This window comes from Alnus glutinosa, chromosome 5 (assembly GCF_958979055.1).
Source record: "Alnus glutinosa chromosome 5, dhAlnGlut1.1, whole genome shotgun sequence".
NCBI classification, from domain to species: Eukaryota; Viridiplantae; Streptophyta; class Magnoliopsida; order Fagales; family Betulaceae; genus Alnus; species Alnus glutinosa.
Window position 1 is genome coordinate 20194109 of NC_084890.1, and position 20896 is coordinate 20215004.

A 20896-nucleotide genomic window follows, 5' to 3' on the forward strand; every position below is an offset into this window, starting at 1 on the left:
CTCTCCTTGGTGTCAAAACCACTGACATGGTTTGGCATCAGCGATTGGGACACCTTTCTATCTCTATTTTACAGCATCTGTTTCGTCATCAGCACCTTCCCCTTCTCGGTTCAGTCAGTCAGTCCACTGTGTGTGAATGTTGTCAACTTGGCAAGTCCAAACAACTTCCGTTTTCAGAGTCCATTAGAAGTTCCTTGAGTCCTTTAGAATTAATCCACTCCGATGTATGGACCTCTCTGGTTCCATCACTGAGTGGATGCAAATTTTATGTTTTGTTTATGATGAATACAGCCGGTTTACTTGGTTGTACCCTATTATGAATAAAAGTGAAGTTTTTCAGTGCTTTATTAAGTTTAAATTACTTGTTGAAAATCTATTCTCCACTACTATTAAATACTTTCAAACTGATAATGGTGGAGAATACACCTCCACCACCTTCAAACAATTTTTGAACCAAAATGGCATTTTTCACAGACTTACATGCTCACACACCTCTCAGCAAAATGGTATTACTGAGAGAAAACATAGACACATAGTTGAAACCAGCTTGACCCTCCTTGCTCAATCCGGTTTACCCCCTAAATACTGGGTAGACTCCTTCCTTACCTCCATTTTTCTTATCAATCGCCTGCCCTCACCAGTCACAAACAACACTTCCCCTTTCTTCAAACTTTTCAAGAAAGAACCTGACTACACACTGCTCCGTGCCTTTGATTGCCTCTGTTACCCCCTTTTTTGTCCCTATGTTGCTCATAAGCTCTCCTTCCGAAGTAAGCCCTGCATATTTATCGGCTATGGTGCCAACCAACGTGGCTACTGATGTCTTGATCCTCACTCTCACAAAATATACCTTTCCCGCAATGTTGTCTTCGATGAAACCAAATTTCCAGCCAAAACACCATCTCTCTCCCAAAGATCGTGTAAAATCACTACAGCCCCCAATACTCTCGTCTTCTTCCAACTTGCCACTCTTCTCCCCCTACCCTCTCCCCAACTTTCGTCCCCTGTCTCCTCCTCTCCAAATTCCTCCTCATTTCCACCTCTCTCCCTCATCCTACATCCTCACCTCCTGACCCTACCGACTCCACTTCCACTCCACTGCCTCCCTTTGCCTCTCCATCCCCAGTACCCACTGTATCCCCTACATCTCTGCCGATACCTTCTTCCCCCACCCCTTCCTCTCTCCCCTCCCCTACCTTTCCTCCTCCCCTCCCTACCCACCTAGTAGCCCCTAGCAACCGTCCTATCACACGATCCCAAACCGGGTCCTCCAAACCTAGAACTTATCCTAACTTCACCACCTTTCATGCTTCCAAACATCCCCTAGTCACCTAAAACTCTGTAGTTATTCCACCTGAACCTTCCACATACTGTCAGGTTGCATCCCAACCCGAATGGGTTGCTTCTATGACTGCTGAATTCCAAGCACTACTCTCCAACAACACTTGGTCTCTTTGTCCCCGCCCTTCCCACCAACATGTCCGCAACAAATGGGTCTACAAGCTCAAACAGAAACCAGATGGCAGCATTGACCGTTACAAAGCCCGTCTAGTCGCCAAAGGCTTTGATCAATTCTCTGGAATTGACTACCATGACACCTTTAGCCCAGTCATTAAACCTCCCACCATTCGGTTGCTCATTGCCTTAGCCATTCAATTTGATTGGAACTTCAAACAACTGGATGTCTCCAATGCTTTCCTTCACTGTTTCCTTGATGAAGATGTTTATATGGAACAGCCTTAAGGGTTTTTAGACCCTCAGTTCCCCACTTATGTATGCAAATTGCATAAAGCTCTCTGTGGGCTCAAACAAGCTCCCCGGACTTGGTTCACCCGGCTCTCTACTTCCCTATTAGAACTTCGATTTTCTAGTTCTCAAGTTGATCCTTCTCTTTTTACTTTTCACACTAACGGATCTCACATCTTTCTCTTAGTGTATGTCGATGACATTATTGTCACAGGTAAATATGACGCCTCCATGCAATCGGTTATTGGCAAACTCCAACTTGACTTTGCCATGAAGGACCTTGGCTCCCTTTCCTACTTCCTTGGCATTCAAACCACCCGGGACTCTACTGGCATTCACCTCCGGCAATCCAAATACATTCAAGATCTTCTCAACCGTGCTGGCATGATTGACTCCAAGCCATACCGCAGCCCCTGCATTTCTGGTTCCAAGATGTCCAAGCATGATGGTGACCTCCTTCCCAACCCTTTTGATTTTCGACAACTCGTTGGGGCCCTCCAATATGCCACTCTCACGCACCCGGACATTGCCTATTCAGTGAATCAACTCTACCAGCACATGCAAGCTCCCACCTCAGTGCATTGGACAGCAGCTAAAAGGGTTCTTCGTTACCTCAAAGGCACCCTCGATTTTGGCCTTCATTATACCAAAGGCTCCTTCACCCTCCACGGCTTCTGGGACTCCGATTGGGCCGGCAACCCTGACGATCGCCGCTCCACCACTAGATATGGTATCTTTTTCGGTTCCAACCTCATCTCTTGGTCAGCTAAGAAACAAACTGTCGTCTCCAGATCCAGCACCAAAGCCGAGTATCGTGCCATGGCTATCACTACTGCTGACCTCTACTGGCTCTGCATGCTCTTCAAAGAATTACAGCTTCCCTTGCCCTCTCCTCCTACAATTTGGTGTGATAACTCCGGCGCTCTTGCCATTGCCTCCAATCCGTTCTCTCATGCCCGCACCAAGCACATCGAAGTTGATGTCCACTTTATCCGGGAAAAGGTTCTCAACAAAGATATTCAGCTTCGCTACCTCTCCACCATCGACCAACTTGCCGACATCTTCACCAAAGGCCTCGCTGCCGATCGCTTCTCCTTCTTGCGTGACAAACTTCCGGTCGTCCCTCCCCTCAGTTTGCGGGGGGGTGTTAAGGATATAATAGTCAACTCACACACATACCAGCAGCCGCATCTACTATCTCAAGCTCACTCATGGACAGCACACAAACCCTAGATCAATCAGCCGTGAATCAAGGCAAACTTCCCCAACAATCACACACTCGGATACTCTCTCCATATAAAACCTACAGCTAGCATTATTCTCTCGCAACTTTCCTCTTGTACCTCAACGGCTATATTGCCATATTTACCTTCCTAGAATAGAATAATTCTTACCTTATGTAATCTATGACAGTGTACACGGCATATTATACTCTTGTAAATCCTTATAAATAGAGATCAATACTAAACCCTAAGCATCAAGTGCTTAAGGCCTTTTACCCTAGTTTTGTATTAAGTTACAAGAAAGTGATGCCTCGGTGAGAAACACCCTCAACCAAATAGTAACAAGTCAATATCTTCTGTTTTTTAATAGTTTGAAGTTTTTCTGTGCAATGTTTTGAATCTCAAAATACTCCATAATTTGGCTTATCAAAAAAAAAAAAAAAAACTTCATAATTTGGAAAACTGAATTTAAGTTTATTGAGTGGCCAAGCTAGGACCATAGAGTATAAGAATAGGTGGAAAAAGTAAATATTATTTTAACCTCAAGGGGTTGGCTCAAATAGTAAGGGCCTTGGTTTTTGTGGTAGTATCATGTGGTCTAGGGTTCAAATCTCCTTGGGTGCAAACAATTTATTGGGGCTAGCCCGCCGGTGAAGCCGGATTATTACCCGATCTGTGTGGAGGGGGCGCTTTACATAGATTCGACGTTTACCTAATAGGGGTAGGAAACAAAGTGGTCCTACTTTGGAGGGGTTCCTCTGTAAAAGTTCATGGGCCTTACTTACCCTCAAAAGATGCCTTGAGAGAGGAGGAGACACCATGGCTTATAAAGTGCCCAGGTGAAGGAAATCTTAGCGATGTGGGACACTTTAACACGCGCCCTCACGTGTGGCAACTAATGGCTAAACACGTGAATAATAACAGGAGGGAAAGACCCATCATCGCAAGAAACCCGTGGCTCTGATACCATGTAAAAGTCCATGAGCCTTACTCACCCTCAAAAGACGCCTTGAGAGAGGAGGAGACACCATGGCTTATAAAGTGCCCAGGTGAAGGAAATCTTAGCGATGTGGGACACTTTAACATCCTCGTCATAAAAAAAAAAAAAAAAAAATTGTAAATATTATTTTATGGATGCAGGATCTGGAATATCTTAACTAGAAGACTATGTTTTCAAGTTGAGGATGAGTCTGATAGTTCACAATCTTGAAACAGTCCTTGATAGCCAGTCTGTCCAACATACCAAAATTCAGAGATGTTTATACAAATCCTGAAGTCCTGGTCACAGTTTAGAGATATGCATAATTTTTTTTTTTTTTTTTTTTTTTTTTGAGACATGCATAAATATTGGTTCATATTTTGGTAATCCCTTTCTATCTTTAATGGATTTATTCTTTTTCCTCCATGTTGACAGCAAGCTCAATCTAAGGGATATGTATTGTTTAGTAATAGAAGAAATATTTACTTCTAATGACAATTGGAAATGTAAATTTGATTATTTTAAAATGGATAGATAGCCTACTTAAGAGATGTTAATTAAGAGAGGAATGGACGTTGATTTGGAGTATGTAGTAGTAAGGAAGACCCAAATCACATATTTATGCATTGTATTTTGGCTAATGTCAATGTTGTGAATTGATCGAGTCTTGTTAGGAAAGAACCTGAGAGCCAAGAATAAAAATCATTCTATTGGGAAAAGATAGTTGATATCTTACAGCAGTTCTGGTCTAACCGATTTGATTGTATTATAATAAGGCTTTGTCTGACTCTTATAGTATTATTGAAAATGCAGCGAAGGTTGTGGTTCAACATATAACAAAATCAAAATAGAGTTGTCTTAAGAAAGAAGGTAGGTAAATTCATTAGATTTTAAAATTGCGAAAACTAGGCGGCAAATTCTTAAAGATTACATGTAAGTTTATCTTTTAAGGACTTTTGGCTCCAAGAGAGCGCTTGGATTCAGCTGTTTGTAAGCAAATTAAGTATTGCAGATAGAGTTATTTATGTCCTGCTTATAGGTATGTGTAATGTTCATTGGCAAGTAGATGGAGCTATACCGGATTTTAGGAATTCTTCAACTTGGGAAAATATGCTGTGCCAGATTTTTATACGTGGGGAGGGTATGGTTAAGCTGTTTACAGTATTGACTACTTCAGGGCATTTGCAGACTCAAGCCATTGGCTGCAAGAAATGGCCCATCTTGACTTAGTAAGAGGTATGATGGAATCATACCGAGTTACTCAAACGTGACTTTATCCAAAGTTTATGAACAAAATAGGGATGTGTGTAATGTGCAGAAGACGAGTTCTGCGGACAATAATGTTGCTTGATACCATAGACCTCAAATATGCATCATCCATATCAAAATGGATGATATACACCTACTCTGACCTTTTACCCAACAGTAGGTGTTTCTGCTTTTATTTTAATTACAAATTTGGCAGTTATACAATTTCAATACCCAATGCTTATTACCTAGAAGCCAAGTACATTTTGATACCATTGTTCCTTGAAGTTTATTCCATATACCAACTAATACATTTTGACAACTGGGCTTCTCTCTCTCATGAAAATTGAAAGCTTGTTGTTCAACAACAAAGCTTAAAATGATTTGCAGTGGAGTGCAATAAGTCAATCTTGTTTTCTAACACATAATTGGCTTTAATCAGGATCAAAGCGGATTGCCCGAGGAATTATTTGCTGTGAAGATGTATGCGTTGACTACTGATTCACCAAAGCGGGTTCATAGGACCAGATCTAAAGTGCAAGGCAATAGACCTAGAATCATTAAGTGAGGAATTGTGTCTTGAACTTCTGAGATATCTACAGAAAGAGCTGTGCTTTCCCAACCAGATTTTATGTGATGCGACTTATAGAATTTGAAGACTAGTCCAGGTCTGCAATTTTCCATTGTTCATTGTTTATTGCCCTTCCATTCTTGTAAGATGCCATCTTTTCTACCTGTTTCATGTACTCTTACTTTTGCACATTTCACCAGCTTGCATTCACCTGCAAATGTTATTGAAACTACATATTGGTTTTTGTTGTAAATCTAGATACCATAACCATTGCTTATAAAACATAGCCATTAAGGCTATGTTTACATTAATTGTTTCCCCTCTGGAGATCTTCCCTATGATTTGTATTCTTGGTTAAGTGGTGAAATTTATGTAAATGTTAGTATCTTCACATAATTTGACCTTTGTGTTATAAATTCTATGAACCCATAAAAGTTGTTGCATGCATAAGTGTGTTACTCCAGTTATTTTTCTTGAATTACAATTAAGCGGCTTGAATGGGCTACAATTTCAATGGAACCAAAGACATCTTACCATAAATGTTTTGAATATCACCAATAGATTAAACGAGGAATATGAGCATGATCCACATTATGTGGCGATTTCTTTGGTCCCATCTTTTGACTACAAAAAAGCTCTCTAAAAATTCTTATCAAGTCAAATATCTCAAAACCTTGTCTTTCAAGTTTGAAGGCACATCAGTTGCGTTCTGGTCATGGCTTCATTGCCATCATAAGCTCATCTCGGACTTGAAAATGAAGGGGAAACTACACTTACCCCCAAAATTACACTCCAATTGTAATGTCCTCCAACTTTAAAAAGTGATAATTAACCATTAATCCATTTTTGTCGACGCTTTGCATTTTTTAATGATATTTCTTTATCTTTTTCTTTTTTATTAAAAAAAAAAAAAAAACAAAATTTGCCCCTTTCACTTAGCCTCATGCTGTTGGGGTTTTTGGTTAAATTAGATTCAAAATGAGGATAATAGCAGATATTTTTTTTTAGAAAAGAAAAAAAAAACCTTGTCCAAGACCGACCGTGGGTCTCTATGAATGGAGAGAAGACCCACAATCACGTCTCCTGACCTATAGGGTCATGGGTCTCCATTGAGTTGATCTCGTCTTAGGTTTCCTCCACGGAGAGATTTTTTAAAAGAGGGCATATTGGTATTTTCACATATTTCGTTGAGGGTATAATGGATATTTCAAGCATTAGCCATCTAAGTCAATAGAAAATCCTAATGCGCGGTTGGGGGCCAAGTGAAATGACCTAATAGTTTTGGGGCATAATTGAAATTTTTTAAAGTTTAGGAGGACATTGCAATTGAGGTGTGACTTGGGGAAGTGAGTATATATAGTGTCTATGAAAATGAACTTTCTATGTCAGTTACATATATATATATATATATATATATATATATATATATATATATATATATATATTTTGGAGATGTTTTCATTTTTCTTATTTTGAGAGCTCAAGTAGGAGTTGAAGTTGAGTTTGCCTCACTGATTCATCCAAACAAACAGTGCTATTTATTTTTTTGCCCCACCAAAGTGCAAGTTAGTAAAACTCCTTAGTAGTTTCTGGTTCGCGGACTACTACCGCAAGCGGGTTCGAACCTATGACCACTAGGAAAAAAGGAGGGGGAGAGAAACAAACAGTGCTCTTAATTATCACTAGCTTATAACCCGCTCTATGAGCGGGCTTTTTTTATTATAATTTATTCGAAAAGTCTTTTAAAGATTATTAGAAATTAATTTTTTTTTCTCACTCATTTAATTAATTGCTACCAAATATATATATATATATATATATATATATATATATATATATATATATATATATATATATATATATATATATATAATGTTTTTAAGATCATCTTGAACAATTCGTCACATACCTTCTCTTCGACCTGTTTTTTTTTCGATACTTTTTATCAAAATATTTCAAGATGTTCTTCTGAGAGTGAATAATTTGGGTAAGTAAATTTAAAAAGAAAGATATTTGGCATTTAGAGAGGCCAATTCCCTACACTTAGCACACATATTTTAAATTAACAAAGAAACTTCTCAACAACCTTAACATTACCTCTTATCAAAAAAACAACCTTAACATTACCCATTTCGCAAAATCCTAAATGAAAGTGTGAATCTTTGTAGAGTGCTTCAAAATCAGAGTTTATGCATAATTAAAGGCACAATTTGAAATTACCTGGCAAATCAAAACAGCCATTGAGAGAGCCTAGTTTAATGGCGAGCAGTTTAGACGATGTTGAACCTCACCCGCTAATAATCAAAATATTGTGTTGGATTAAAAAGAAATATTGGATTATACATTCAAAATATTGTATTGGATTAAAAAGAAATATTGGATTATACATAAAGTACTTTCAAGTTTTTTTTTTTTTTGGGTCAACGACATATTGTACAAAATCAAAATCAAATACAAAATTAATTTAATATTTCAATAAAAAAATAAATTACAATTCAGACAAATTTTACCTATTAACCAAACTTAATTCTTGGATGCATGCAATATTCCAAAATAAAAAGAGAAAAGCTAGCTAGTCAGTCACTCTCTTTCTCTTTCTCTTTTTTTTTTTTTTTTTTTTTTTTGTCAGATATGCCGATTGGTCTAAACAACCTAAAGAACAAATATCGAGGCCATAGCTAGGCTAGAAGAGCTAAACAAAATAAATAGAGTGAAAAAATAAAGAAAAAAAAATGTAGTAGTTGAAATAAGTAAAACATAATGCGGAATGATTAACCTCAAATATAAAACAAACAAAACAAAATATTTTTTATGAAGACAATAAAACAAAATGTTATAGTAAACATTTAACGCAATCAAATAAATCATCACATCAAGTTCAATGCTTAATGTCTCTTTATGTTTCGAATGTATTTATATTCATTTTATGCAATCAAATGAATTTTTGACTTTCAAAAAGCATAAAAACACTTTAAAAAAATGGCTAAAATTGAAGTAAAACACATGGTTTAATATAAATATTAAAGTATTAATACAAAATTAGTAGCAATTTCTTAGTGTGATAACTATTATATTTCAATACAAATAAAATACAAATAATTCTGAATGTTTGAAGAAAATACAAACTTCTTTTTTTTTTTTTTTTTAATTTTTAATTTTTTATGAAAATTTATTCCCATAGCTATACATGGTTGAAAGCGAAAGTATAAAGAAAAAAAAAATAGCAAAAAGATTAACTGGATTCTAATTATAAAAATGTATAGCACACAAAGATACAAAAAAACAACAAAATTTTTGTTTAAATAGAAAACCTAGACTGAATGAATGTCAAATTTAACCTCCACAAAATAAAAAATAAAAAAATAAAAAATTAATTGTACAAAATAATTTAAAAACAGAAACAGTTTATGGTCGGTTAAAAAGATTGAAATATTATATGTTATAATCAAAATTTATAATTATCTATGCAGGAGAAAGCATATAATTATTTAGTTTTGTTTTATTTAGTAGACAATAAAGTTGAAGGAATGATATATTTTTAAGAATAAACTTTGTAAATAGTATCATTTGACTTCATATTTCAACTAAAAAGTATAATTATATAACAATTCAATTTATAAATTTAAATATTTCTAAAATGGTATTTATTAAATAATAATATCACATGCTATCCATAAGGAGAGAATCAAAATATTGTATTGGATTAAAAAGAAATATTGGATTATACATAAAGTACTTTCAAGTTTATTTTTTTATTTGTTGCTCAATGACATATTGTACAAAATCAAAATCAAATACAAAATCAATATAATATTTCAATAAAAAAATCAATTACAATTCAGACAAATTTTACTTTGTAACCAAACTCAATTCTTCGATATGTATGCACGCAAACCAAAATAAAAAGAGAGAAGCTAGGCAATCGATATATATATATTTTCCGATAACCTAAAGAACAAATATCAAGGCCATAACTAGGCTAGAAGAACTAAACAAAATAAATAGAGTGAAAAAATAAAGAACAAAAAAATAATGTATTAGTTGGAATAAGTAAAACATGATGCGGAATGCCTAATTAACCTCTAGGAAGTACATGGAACGATCTCCTACTTCAACAAAATATAAAAATATATAAGTGACGTTTGGTTATATTTTTTTGCTTGATTTTACAAATGAAACGAAATTCAAAACAAAAACAATACGAATTAATATTGGGCATGAAATTCCGTTTTACCCATGCATATCATATGTTGGTTAAGTATTAGAAAAGGGCCCAATATTTAGATCTGGGCAGTTGGGTTAACACTTAGCACGTGAATAGTAATACAACATCCTTACTTAGCACATCTATAAAAAACAATTATACGAACAATATTAGGAAACACAAGAGAGAACTATATATATATATATATATATATATATATATATATATATATATATATAATGGGCACCAAATTTAACCTCCACAAAACAAAAAAGAAAAAAGAAAGTAATAGTACAAAAGAATTTAAAAACAGAAACAGTTTCTCGCCTGTTAAAAAAATTGAGACATTGTATGTTATAATGAAAATTTAAGATTATCTATACAAGAGAAAACATATAATTATATAGTTTTGTTCTAACCGACAATAAAGTTGAAGGAATAATGTATTTTTAACAATAAATTTATAAACAATATCATTTGACCTCATATTTCAATTATAAATTAAAATATTTATGTAGCGAGAAAATCCATTGCGAAAATAGTACACTTAAAGAACATATAATTTTATTTGTAACAAACAATAAAATTAAAAAATTGATATATTTTTAAGTATTAGAAAAAAATAAACTTTTCGAGAATCATATATGGGATGCACGCATAATATGATTTTTATAGACTCATAGCTTCCCATAAACCTATCTACGTACTATCACACCTTCTGACTCTTGTCTTCTGAAGAAATTTTTTTTGTCTTCCCGAGATTTTCGTCAACCAGACGATCCAAATAAATTTGACCTCCTGCAGGTGTGATCTACGGTGAACTCTTTCTATTGCTGGTCGCAACATTTATCTCAACTGTTTTGGTTGATTTTGCACCTTCTTCCGATGGTGCACAGAAAACAAAAGGCTGCCAAAGTATCGCATATAATGCTGCCCCTTATCTCGAGTGCTGAAAAAGTAAGGAATCAAGTCTCAAGATGTGTCTGAGCTGGGCATGCAGCCATTTCACACGGCAATGCATTTATAGCAAGCAATTCAACTTGAATTATTCAAGTCTCAAGACGTGCTGTGATCGATCTCCACAACCGAAACCCAACCTCTACACTAGAGAAACAAATAAACTCCTTAGTCTTTTATAAACTAAACATAGGTTACACAACAGCCTTGATCCTCGTCCTCAAGTGTCCCCTTAGTCCTCAATGGTGTCGCCTGTTCTTTAGCTCTTCGTAAACTAAACTCAGGTTACACAGCAAGCCTCTTCTTTATAAACTGAACGGAGTAGATAAAACGACTGTGACAATGTTGTTTCCTAGTAAGTTTCTCATCTCTAAATCTTGCAAAGTTTAGCATAAGATTTGTTTGTTTTCTCTTAAAATTTTAGTGTGTTGTTTTTGTAAGTGAAAACTCAGAGTTACAAATCAACCACACATTCATAACAAAAGACATAATTTTAAAGATATAATCATCAGATAAACAACATAAAACTCACAAATGAATATAAAAGAAATCTAACTTATCAAAAAAGAATATAAAAGAAATCTATAAAAGAGAACTTATTGAGAGAGCATGGGCGATGGCGTAGAAGAGTAAACAGAGACAAAGAGACTTTAGAGTTAATTTACTGAGGAAAGTAGAGAGACAATGTAAACGAAGAAAGAGAGTGAAGGTGGAGAGTTTTAGAGGATAACTGGTTTTAATGAAAACGTGAGTGAGAGTTAGAGAGAAGGGTGAGATGGGTAGAGAAAGAAAAGGAAATAGAAGAAACGCACGTTAAATTGTTGTTTAAGTCAGCATTAAAACACAAATTTCAGCTTAAAACGTATAGTTTAACTAAATGGTACAGTTCAATTTTAACAACAATGGGTTTAGTAAAAAGACACACGGTTCAGCATTTCAAAATAACAAGTTCATGCCATGTGCTAGGACGAGAACATTCCGGTCGTGTACATGGTTTGGGGCTAGGGCTGACTCTCGGGAAATCCATCTCTTACACCTCCGGACAATGATCGATCTCTAGTGCGCCTACTCCCAAAGAACTAGAGATGGCTGCTGAGATGGAACGTTTGAAGACTTTGTACGAAGCGACAAACATCAAACTGCAAGAGCAAAACAACAAGTATGAAGCGCAACAAGAATAACTGGCAGCCGTCAAACGTATGGTAGCCATGGAAACAACCATCAATGAAAAACAACCAAGAAGGTGATGTTTTGTGTTACTTTCAAATTCATTGGACTTGATTTATTTTTACACTATTTATGGTCATGAGTCATTTTTCATGTTGTGGTTGACTAGTATGATATGACAAAAAATCTCTCAAAAGTAAATAGAAATGTATGAAGTGTTATTTGTTTAAATTTACTATGACATCCAATCGTCCCCATCACCCCTTTTTTCTTTTTTAAAGCAAAAGAGGGTGATGGGGGACAGTTGTTTGTCCCCCATAACTATCCACAAATTTCTGCTCACATACACACACAAAAAACCGATTTTGTCAAGGGATCAGAACCTCCTTACCAACAGTACTGGAACTAGTATCTAATCGTCACATAAGTTTAGGTTACTTAGTACTATGAATTGAAATAGCAGATTTAAGGAAAACATTTATTGGTTGCAGGCAGGCATACACAGTTGAACTAAATTAGTTTATTTGTGTATTTTCTTCATTCTCTTGTTCTTGTTTGTCTCAATCATCTAGAAACTCTTTTTAGATTGCAAAAATTGTTTTCTAATTAGTTTCATATTATAAGTTGTATTATGGTTATGCCATTATGATAATTTCTAGTTGAAGAAGAATGTTAATCTAGGCAGTTATATTATAATCATTACTTGTGTAATTTTAGCTTCATAAAGATGATTCTTACCTAACAATTTGGGATTTGTATACTTATTGCAGGGAACACATAAAAGTATAAATGAACAAGATGGTTGAAGCAAGCAATGCACACAATGTCGTAAATCGGATTTCTCCTCTGGGTCGGCTTGCATACATTGATGATTATAATGGTGTATGGAATTTAGGTTTTATGTTTTTTGGATTTTAAGTATGTATTTATTTTGGAATTCTGTAATAGGTATGCACGAATTTTTGAGATATGTAAGCTATTAATTAGACTGTTGTTGTGAATAGTTCGAATTTGGAAATAGATTTGGATTTGAATTCGTATTCACTTTGGATTTGAATTTAGGATTTTGGAAATGGATTTGTTACTTTGTTGTATTAGGGATTTTTTTTTCGGAATTTAATTATATATATTTAAAAAAAAAAAAATTCTAGACAATTTGAGCCCAAACCGTCCAGAATTATTCTGGTTTATACAAAAGGAATTCCAGACGATTTAAAACCGTCCAAAAATCCCCTTTTTTAATTTAGTAGTGAATTTTAGGCTCTCTCCAAGAAAGAACTCTGCTTTTATATATATATATATATATATAAAAGATATGATTAGGGCTCTTTGCTTCGGAAATATGACTAGATGACTCTAAGCATGTTCTCTTTATGTAACATCATAGAGAAGCTATGGCACTTAATGAATCACTTCTGCTACTCTGTAATAACAATTGACCTGATCAAGACATTAAAGATTGAAAACACTTGGCCACATTTAGAATTTAGATACTATACTGGAACAAGATAACTTAACCCCCATGTCTTGAACTCGTTTGAAGAGCAAAATTCCGGACGAAGAAAAATGAAAAAAGACGAAAAAAGAAACGAACCATTTAATTGTGATGAGCGAACATATGTAATATATTATGGTTGAAGGGTCTGACCCATTTAACTAAATAAGTTGGATTAGAGTTGACAATTTTTGAAACAATTAGCCTGCCAATTTAACCCAAACCGATTCACCGACTACGAAATTAGCGTATTAAGGTTGAAGGGTCTGACCCATTTAACTAAATAGATTGGATTAGAGTTGACATGTATAGTCTTATACTCATGCCTAGACATAATTCGAAACCGACAAGCAAAGGTTCCAAAAAAGGCCGTTCGGCTGGTCTATGCTGTTTGTGATGGAAGATCTTTTGGTGGCGTGCTAAATAATTGAAAAGGTTCATTATAAAAAGGTTTGAGAAAAACTCTAACAGTGCCTCAATCGGTTGGAAATCACGCCTCATAAAAGCGGAGGTCACTAGTTTGAATTTCGTATTTCTTTTTTCCTTTTTCTTGAGGTCAATTACTTAATAAATAAATAAAAAGGCTTAAGAAATATTTCTTGTGAATGTTCTTTATGAAAAAGTAATGCTATTTAGTAAACTTCTAAATATAATGGTTTTCTTATACTCACCCGTAGGTGCAACCTTGAGACCGTTCGGTTTATGAAGGATTTGTACTTCTCCCCATTGTCGAGTGTTTTTTTTTTTTAAAAAAAATAAAACTATTTCCCAAATTTATGAAAAGAAAGAAAAGAAAACAAGCATGCTTCCCCAAATGGTATGATTAGTCAACTAAATTTATGTGTAACACTCATAATTAATCAAAAAGATCATGTTATTGTTTGAATTGCTGTCAGTTACTTCTTAACTTAGAATGATTGTTATGGTCTACTAATTTATAGCAAGTTTGAGAATCCACTTAATTTGCCTCTTAAAGATTGCACCAGCTCCTGCAGAAGAACATTGCTTATTATATTTGCACCAGCTCCTGCTCCGGTAGAACGTTTGGACCAAATATATATATATATATATATATATATATATATATATTCTATTAAAAAAAATGATTATAATTAAAAAAAAAAAATAATAATAATAATAAATTCTGGACAGTTTTAATTGGGCAAAACCATCCAAAATTTTCTAGATGGTTTTGCCCAAACTGTCTAGAACTGCTTATGGACGGTTTGGGCAAAACCGTCTGGAATCGCGGACGGTTTGGCCCAAACCGTCCATAACCTAGATTAGTGACACATTTTCATGAACGGTTTGAAACTGTCAAGAAAAAACCGTTTAACCTTTTTCTAGATGATTTTTTGTAATTTCTGAACGATTTAAATTCTTGAAATTTTTGTAGTGCTCACAAGTTTGTCAGCAGGTTTTACATCAAATTAAACATTAAGCTTAATTGGAAGCTATCTCAGAATGTACTCTAAAATAACATAGGAGTACTACTAAACATCAGAATTTACAAGAAAAAAGAAAAAGAAAAGGAAGGAACTTTTGTAATGAAAGTCACCTAGTTTAAACTTGTGTGTCTTTCAGATGCATAGGTCTAAATCTACACACAAAATTCGTATATGGGGAAGGTTTATCTTGATTGTATGCGCTTGTGCCCCTTGCCTCTGTCTCCATGTGATCTTTTATGAGTAGGAGACTCCAAAACATTCCAAGATTCATAGGCTCTAATTATCATATCAGAAATCTGACCCATGTGTAGCTGATGACTATTTGACTGATCTGTGCACATTAAACCTATGCCTACTACCTCTTTAACTTGATCAATACTATTGTCTGTCATTTTCATTCTTTCATCAATCAGCTTCCTTAAATTTTCAGGATAATGCATTCTGATATGATCAATAAACCCCAGCTCGCCACTGTCGAATCCATCGCCTGACATCCTGTTCACTACTAACTCCAGTAGGAATACTCCAAAATTGTAAATCTCTGAAGTCAAATTAGATATCCGGTTAACATGAAAAATAAAATAAAATGATAAAATCTGATAATGAGACTTAGAGTGCGCGTGTTTGGCTTTACGATTTTACAAGTTAAAAAAGTGTGATTTCAAACAAAATCTCGAAAAGTGTATCTTTTGAGAGTACATTTTTCTTAAATTGCGGGTTTGAAAATATAAAAACAATCTTTATTTTCAATCGCACGTAAAATGTATGATTTTAAATGCTAAACTGTGATTTTAAGGGACAAATACTTAACTATGTTTTAAAAAAACGAGTTTATAAATTGTACATTTTGAAACTACAAATCCAAGTGGACCTTTAATAATCCTAGTTTTGCGGGATTAAGTTTACTTACTCCTTGTACTGCTGCTTTGATCTCTAACCTTAAACCTTGAAATCAGTGGCTCTAGGTCATCAGACAACAAAACACTGCCTGTGCTGAGATCATACCCAACTTCAGGCCATTCCTCTTGTAGATAACACACGCCTTTCACTACTCCCATCAATATTTTCAACCTTTGCTTCCATGAGGGAGAAGACCCTGATGATAGCCATATCTCAACACTCTTGCCCTCCATCCATTCTGTGACAATAGCCCTCACTTTTCTGCTATTACACCATCCCAACACACGAACTATGTTCTTGTGGCGTAATTGAGCAACAACCTTGCATTCTTCAACAAATCTTTGTCGGATTTCCCTCGAAATATCATCATCCCAGTAGATTTCAATCCTTACTTCAGTACCATCCCTCAGAACTCCTCTGTAAATATCAACTCCCTCGCTCTTTCCCACCAAATTCTTCCTTGAAAACCCACCAGTCGCCGCCTTAAGCATCGGCAGCGTGAACTTATTCTTTCTACGAAACACTCTCGGCAGAAAATCGGGTCGCCAGAAACAAAGCCACCCGAAACAACCCACCATCAGAATCACAGAGATAGGAAAACAAACCAAAAAGATTAAAGCCTTGATAGTAAACTTGTTCCGGTCCGGAAGGAGGCCGGAATGAAGAAAACATGAGGCATTAAACCGCTTGAAGAACTCTGTTTCAGAGATTTGACCTTCAGAAAAGTGATTGTAGGACAGATTAAGAAGTGTGAGGTTGGTGAGAGGAGAGAAGAGGTGTATTGGAACATCACCAGAAAGGTCATTGTGGCTCAAATCAAGAGCTTGGATTTGTGTGCATTGGAGGATGTCAACTGGAAAGCTACCCTTTATAGAATTGTTGGACAAATCGATAGATAAGATGGTTAATGGGCAGAACTTCCAAAAGAAAGTGAATGACAAGTAGAGTGGTGTAATCTTTGGGCGGCTTCGAAGGTCTATTTTGGGGAATGATTCGACACAGTTGGGGTTGTTTGACTCGTTGCAGAGATGGGCAGCGACAATGGTGGATTTGAAGATTTCATGGAGGCCGGTAGGGGAGGAATAATTGCAGTATCTTAAGGAAGGGTTTTTGATGCAGTTGGTGATAATTGTTGAGTTGAAATCTGGAGGTGGTTGTAACTTGGCGAGGTCTTCCACCACTGATGCTGAGAGTATAGCAGGCCAAAAGGTTGATGTTATGGAGAAGAAGACAAGGATAGTTGCAGAGATGGAAGGAGCCATGGCTGTTTGTATATATATAGTTGGTGTAATTAAAAGACGTTTCTGATTGTTAAAGATTGATCAGTAGAAACGGTTATATATTAAGATCAGATGATCATCAATGGATTGGTGGCAGTTGGCGGGGTGGTTAATTTACTCACATTATATATCAGCCGTTTTTTTATTTTATTTTATTATTTAATAAATGATTTGAGTAATCTCTAGTTAATTCCACAAATCTCACATCCGCACTACAAAAAAAATGGGAATTATTGACGGTTTTTTTATAGACGGTTTTAAAAACCGTCTATAAAAAAAAAATTCTGGACGTTTTTTGGTAAAACCGTCGGGAAAAAAAATTCACAGATGGTTTACTAAAACCGTCATTAAAAATACGGACGGTTTTATTAAAACCGTCCGAAATTAAAGAATTCCCGACGGTTTTCCCCAAACCGTCCCTAAACTTAATCAGCGACGCATTCTCCTAGACGGTTTTAAACCGTCTGGAAAAAACCGTCTGGAATTGATTCCAGACGGTTTTTCTGCATTTCTGGACGGTTTAAAACCGTCTAGAATTCCCCTTTTTTTTGTAGTGGGCCGTATTAACAAGTGAAAATTAGAGCGATCCATTTCGTGGAAAAGATAGGTTAATTAATTACAAGAAAGTAATTACATTTGCACCTACGTACGTACTAAAAGCGGTGCACCTAGAAGGTAATTAATTACATTTGCATCTTGAAACAAATGAAAATTACATTTGTACCTAGCTAGTAATTACATTTCCTGGAAAAGAAAAAAGCACAAAAAAAATAAAAATAAAAATAAAAAAACCGATTAAAGCTAGGGAAAATACAAATTAATTAAGCAAAACCAAAGTTTCTGTCAATGGCTTTCAATTCATTGGACGTCATGATGGTTATTGGGTAGGGTTTGAAGAAATTCCTTTGGTACCAAGCACTTCTCCTTTGAGTACAACTTCTCTTGAATAATTGGTGATCCAACAAGAATTTGGAGTTCTTTTGTTTCCTGCATGTACAAACCACGTTAAGTTGGATTAAAGCTTAACTTATCTTTTACTAGTCTGATTATATTTGATATTTCAAAACTTGCTGTTTAAAATAATATATTAACTCCTAATTAAAAAATATATATTTTAACGTTAAATTACCTGAATCGGTCCGATGGTTTCAAGTATTGCAACTTGAGCCTGCAAGTACTTGACATACTTGAAAGCAGCTTGAAACATCTCAGCAGTGTTCATCTTGTTGCCACCAGGAATCCGCTTCCCAAGCTCCCGGGTCTTCTCTGTTATCTTCCTTCTCCTCTCACGGGCAGCAATGCTCTGAGCAGACAATTGGAAGCTCTCTGTAATGGGTTTTTTCACAATACTCGGAGGAGGACTAATTCCACAAGCATAAGCTGTTTCCCGCGAAGGAGCCACAACTTCCGGCAAGGTCGACTCGGGGACCAGGCCAGGATTTGGAGCATACCCATCAAAGAAGCCAGGCGTAAAATTTGAGAAATAGTTATTTCCACAACTCTTGTGGTAGTACTGGAGTTCATCCAGAGGAAAGATTTGTTGTGAGAGGTAATCTGATGGGGTATTTGAGAAGTATGGCAGCAGCTGATTGGTGTAGTTGTCTGCATAGAAGAAGTCGTCGGGCTGGAGGACTGGATCAACGCAAGTGTTGGCAAGAGCTGAATTGCAGTCAAAAACTAGCTCTGGTTGCGTTTCTTGGAAGCATGAGCTTGTGTCTGGGTTGAAATGGTGCTCAAGGGACCCCCAGTTGGAGCAAAAGCTTAAAGCCATGGAAATAGAATCTATATATATAAGGAGAGAAAAAAACAAATCCCATTAGAATGTGAAGCAAACAAAGCATTAATGACCTCGAATAATGTAATAATTAGTCTTTAAATACTGTAATATTTGATGGTCAAAAGAATAAAACCCCCTTTCTAAAATGAAAAATCTTTCAAGCCAGGACAGGGGGCGAGAACAAGTCTTGCATTTGAAATTAAGCATAGAAAAAGATGCAGTGAAGTCAAAAATATCAATCTGAAAAACCCATGAGAGAGAGAGAGAGAGAGTGCAATAAAAGAGAATCTTTCAAACGATATCTAAAACTAAAGAAAACCATAAGACATGAGAGAGAGAGAGAGAGAGAGAGAGAGAGAGAGAGAGAGAGACCTGTCTTTGTGGTGTTGTTTGTTGAATTGCAGTAGACCTAAAGACAGTGAGACACTAACAAACCTTATCAAACAAACTGTAACACACTCCTGACTGCTTGTAATGTTGCCAACAGCTTGCTGTGTAATATATGCATGTGCGTGAGAGAGAGAGAGAGAGAGAGAGAGAGAGAGAGACGTGGGGAAAGTGGGGGAGAGAATTATAGGGTTTTTGCGGAGATAAAATAGGGGGAGATAGAGTAACGACCTCCTAATAATAAGCTTTTGGTACACGTGGAGCGATCGCGCTGCTTTTGTTTCTAGGGTTTCCATTATTTCCTGAAACCGTTACGGGCCTCCTCGCATGCCAATTGGCGGCTGCTTAATTTGCCTTTCTTAACCTGCCGTTACTACGCACGTTTTTCTTTTGGGAATATATATTATTAAACAAGCAGTTTTAGAGTTTTTTCTTTTTTCTTTTTTCTTTTTTCTTTTTTCCTTTCCCGTAGAAAAAGAAAAAGAAAAGAGATAATAAGAGATAGTTTGTTTCCTCGGCCAATATTTACTTGTCTTTTTTTTCCTGAGATATATATATAAATATTGGAAAGATAATTTTGTTTACTACGTGGGTTTTCCTCCTTTCTTTTTTAACAGAAATTATCATAATCTTCATTCAAAACAGAAAAATTGAAACACTTGACCCTCAGAAAAGCAAGGATTTAGGGACGTACGGCTTCCCTAAAAAATTACTAGAAATATTAGTAGGAGTATCCTCCAGCCAATTCAAATTAATCGTACAAGCAGCCTCTTTAGCAAGACAATGGGTTGTTACGTTGGATTCTCAATAAGCAAAAGTAAAAGAGGAATGCTATAGCTCATTCTAGTGTTCTTATGGTCACATGCATTTTTCCTATTGGCATATATATTGGTAAAAAAATTAAATGCAACTATTATATGGAATGATATAAATGTAATAAAAAAAAAATTAAAAAATTGAATCTATTTCATCCAGAATAACATAAATATAATTTTTTTTATTACATTTATGTCCTTTCAAATTGACACTAAAAGAACACTAGAAGAGCTTTAGCTTTCTTCAAAGTAAAATTACAAGGACATAAACTTTCCTTTTTAATCCTAATTGTTAGCAAGATGTTTAATTATTCTGTTTTCTCTGCGATGCCTAATCAGGTTTCTAATTTCCTGATCTTTCATATTAGATTCTTATAACTTTATATATAAATATGTGTATATTAAAAAGGACCAATATGCCAATAGGACAAATGCATTTGACTAACCGTCTTAATTATGTACTTTCAAGATTAGAGAAACTTCCTTCAACCCAATCTATACATCATCCTTCAGAGGAGATTGTATATAGACGTAATCCTCATGTACGCCTATAAATCATTCAGCCCATGCCACAATGTGGGCACCCCTCTTTTTACATCATGAGCATCCGGAATGTCTCCCCGAAGCCAAGGTGGGTGCAAAATCTTGGTAGGATGCGTTTGGATGCTGCTTCTTCAATGTAGGCCATTCTTGCCCATC

The 20896-nt window shown here is 35.5% G+C and overlaps 2 protein-coding genes and 1 pseudogene across 4 annotated transcripts in view; 1 reads left to right on the forward strand and 2 right to left on the reverse strand.

Annotated features, from left to right (window-relative positions):
* LOC133868675 (alpha N-terminal protein methyltransferase 1) overlaps positions 1 to 6163 on the forward strand; it is a 50398-nt gene extending 44235 nt beyond the window's left edge. For all 3 annotated transcript variants that reach the window (XM_062305640.1, XM_062305642.1, XM_062305641.1), the window contains one exon: positions 5639 to 6163. In XM_062305640.1, coding sequence (XP_062161624.1) covers positions 5639 to 5764 — 126 coding nt within the window. In that variant the 3' untranslated portion in view covers positions 5765 to 6163. The remainder of the gene's footprint in view (positions 1 to 5638) is intronic.
* A 9057-nt stretch (positions 6164 to 15220) lies between these two features.
* On the reverse strand, positions 15221 to 17200 carry LOC133869060 (protein NSP-INTERACTING KINASE 2). Its single transcript, XM_062306035.1, has 2 exons — positions 15949 to 17200; positions 15221 to 15579 (listed from the first exon to the last, which is right to left on the reverse strand). The coding sequence occupies exons 1-2, from the start codon at positions 17198 to 17200 to the stop codon at positions 15221 to 15223; spliced, it is 1611 nt and encodes a 536-aa protein (XP_062162019.1).
* An 876-nt stretch (positions 17201 to 18076) lies between these two features.
* LOC133869061 (transcription factor bHLH53-like) lies at positions 18077 to 18989 on the reverse strand (annotated as a pseudogene).
* Positions 18990 to 20896: the final 1907 nt, after the last annotated feature.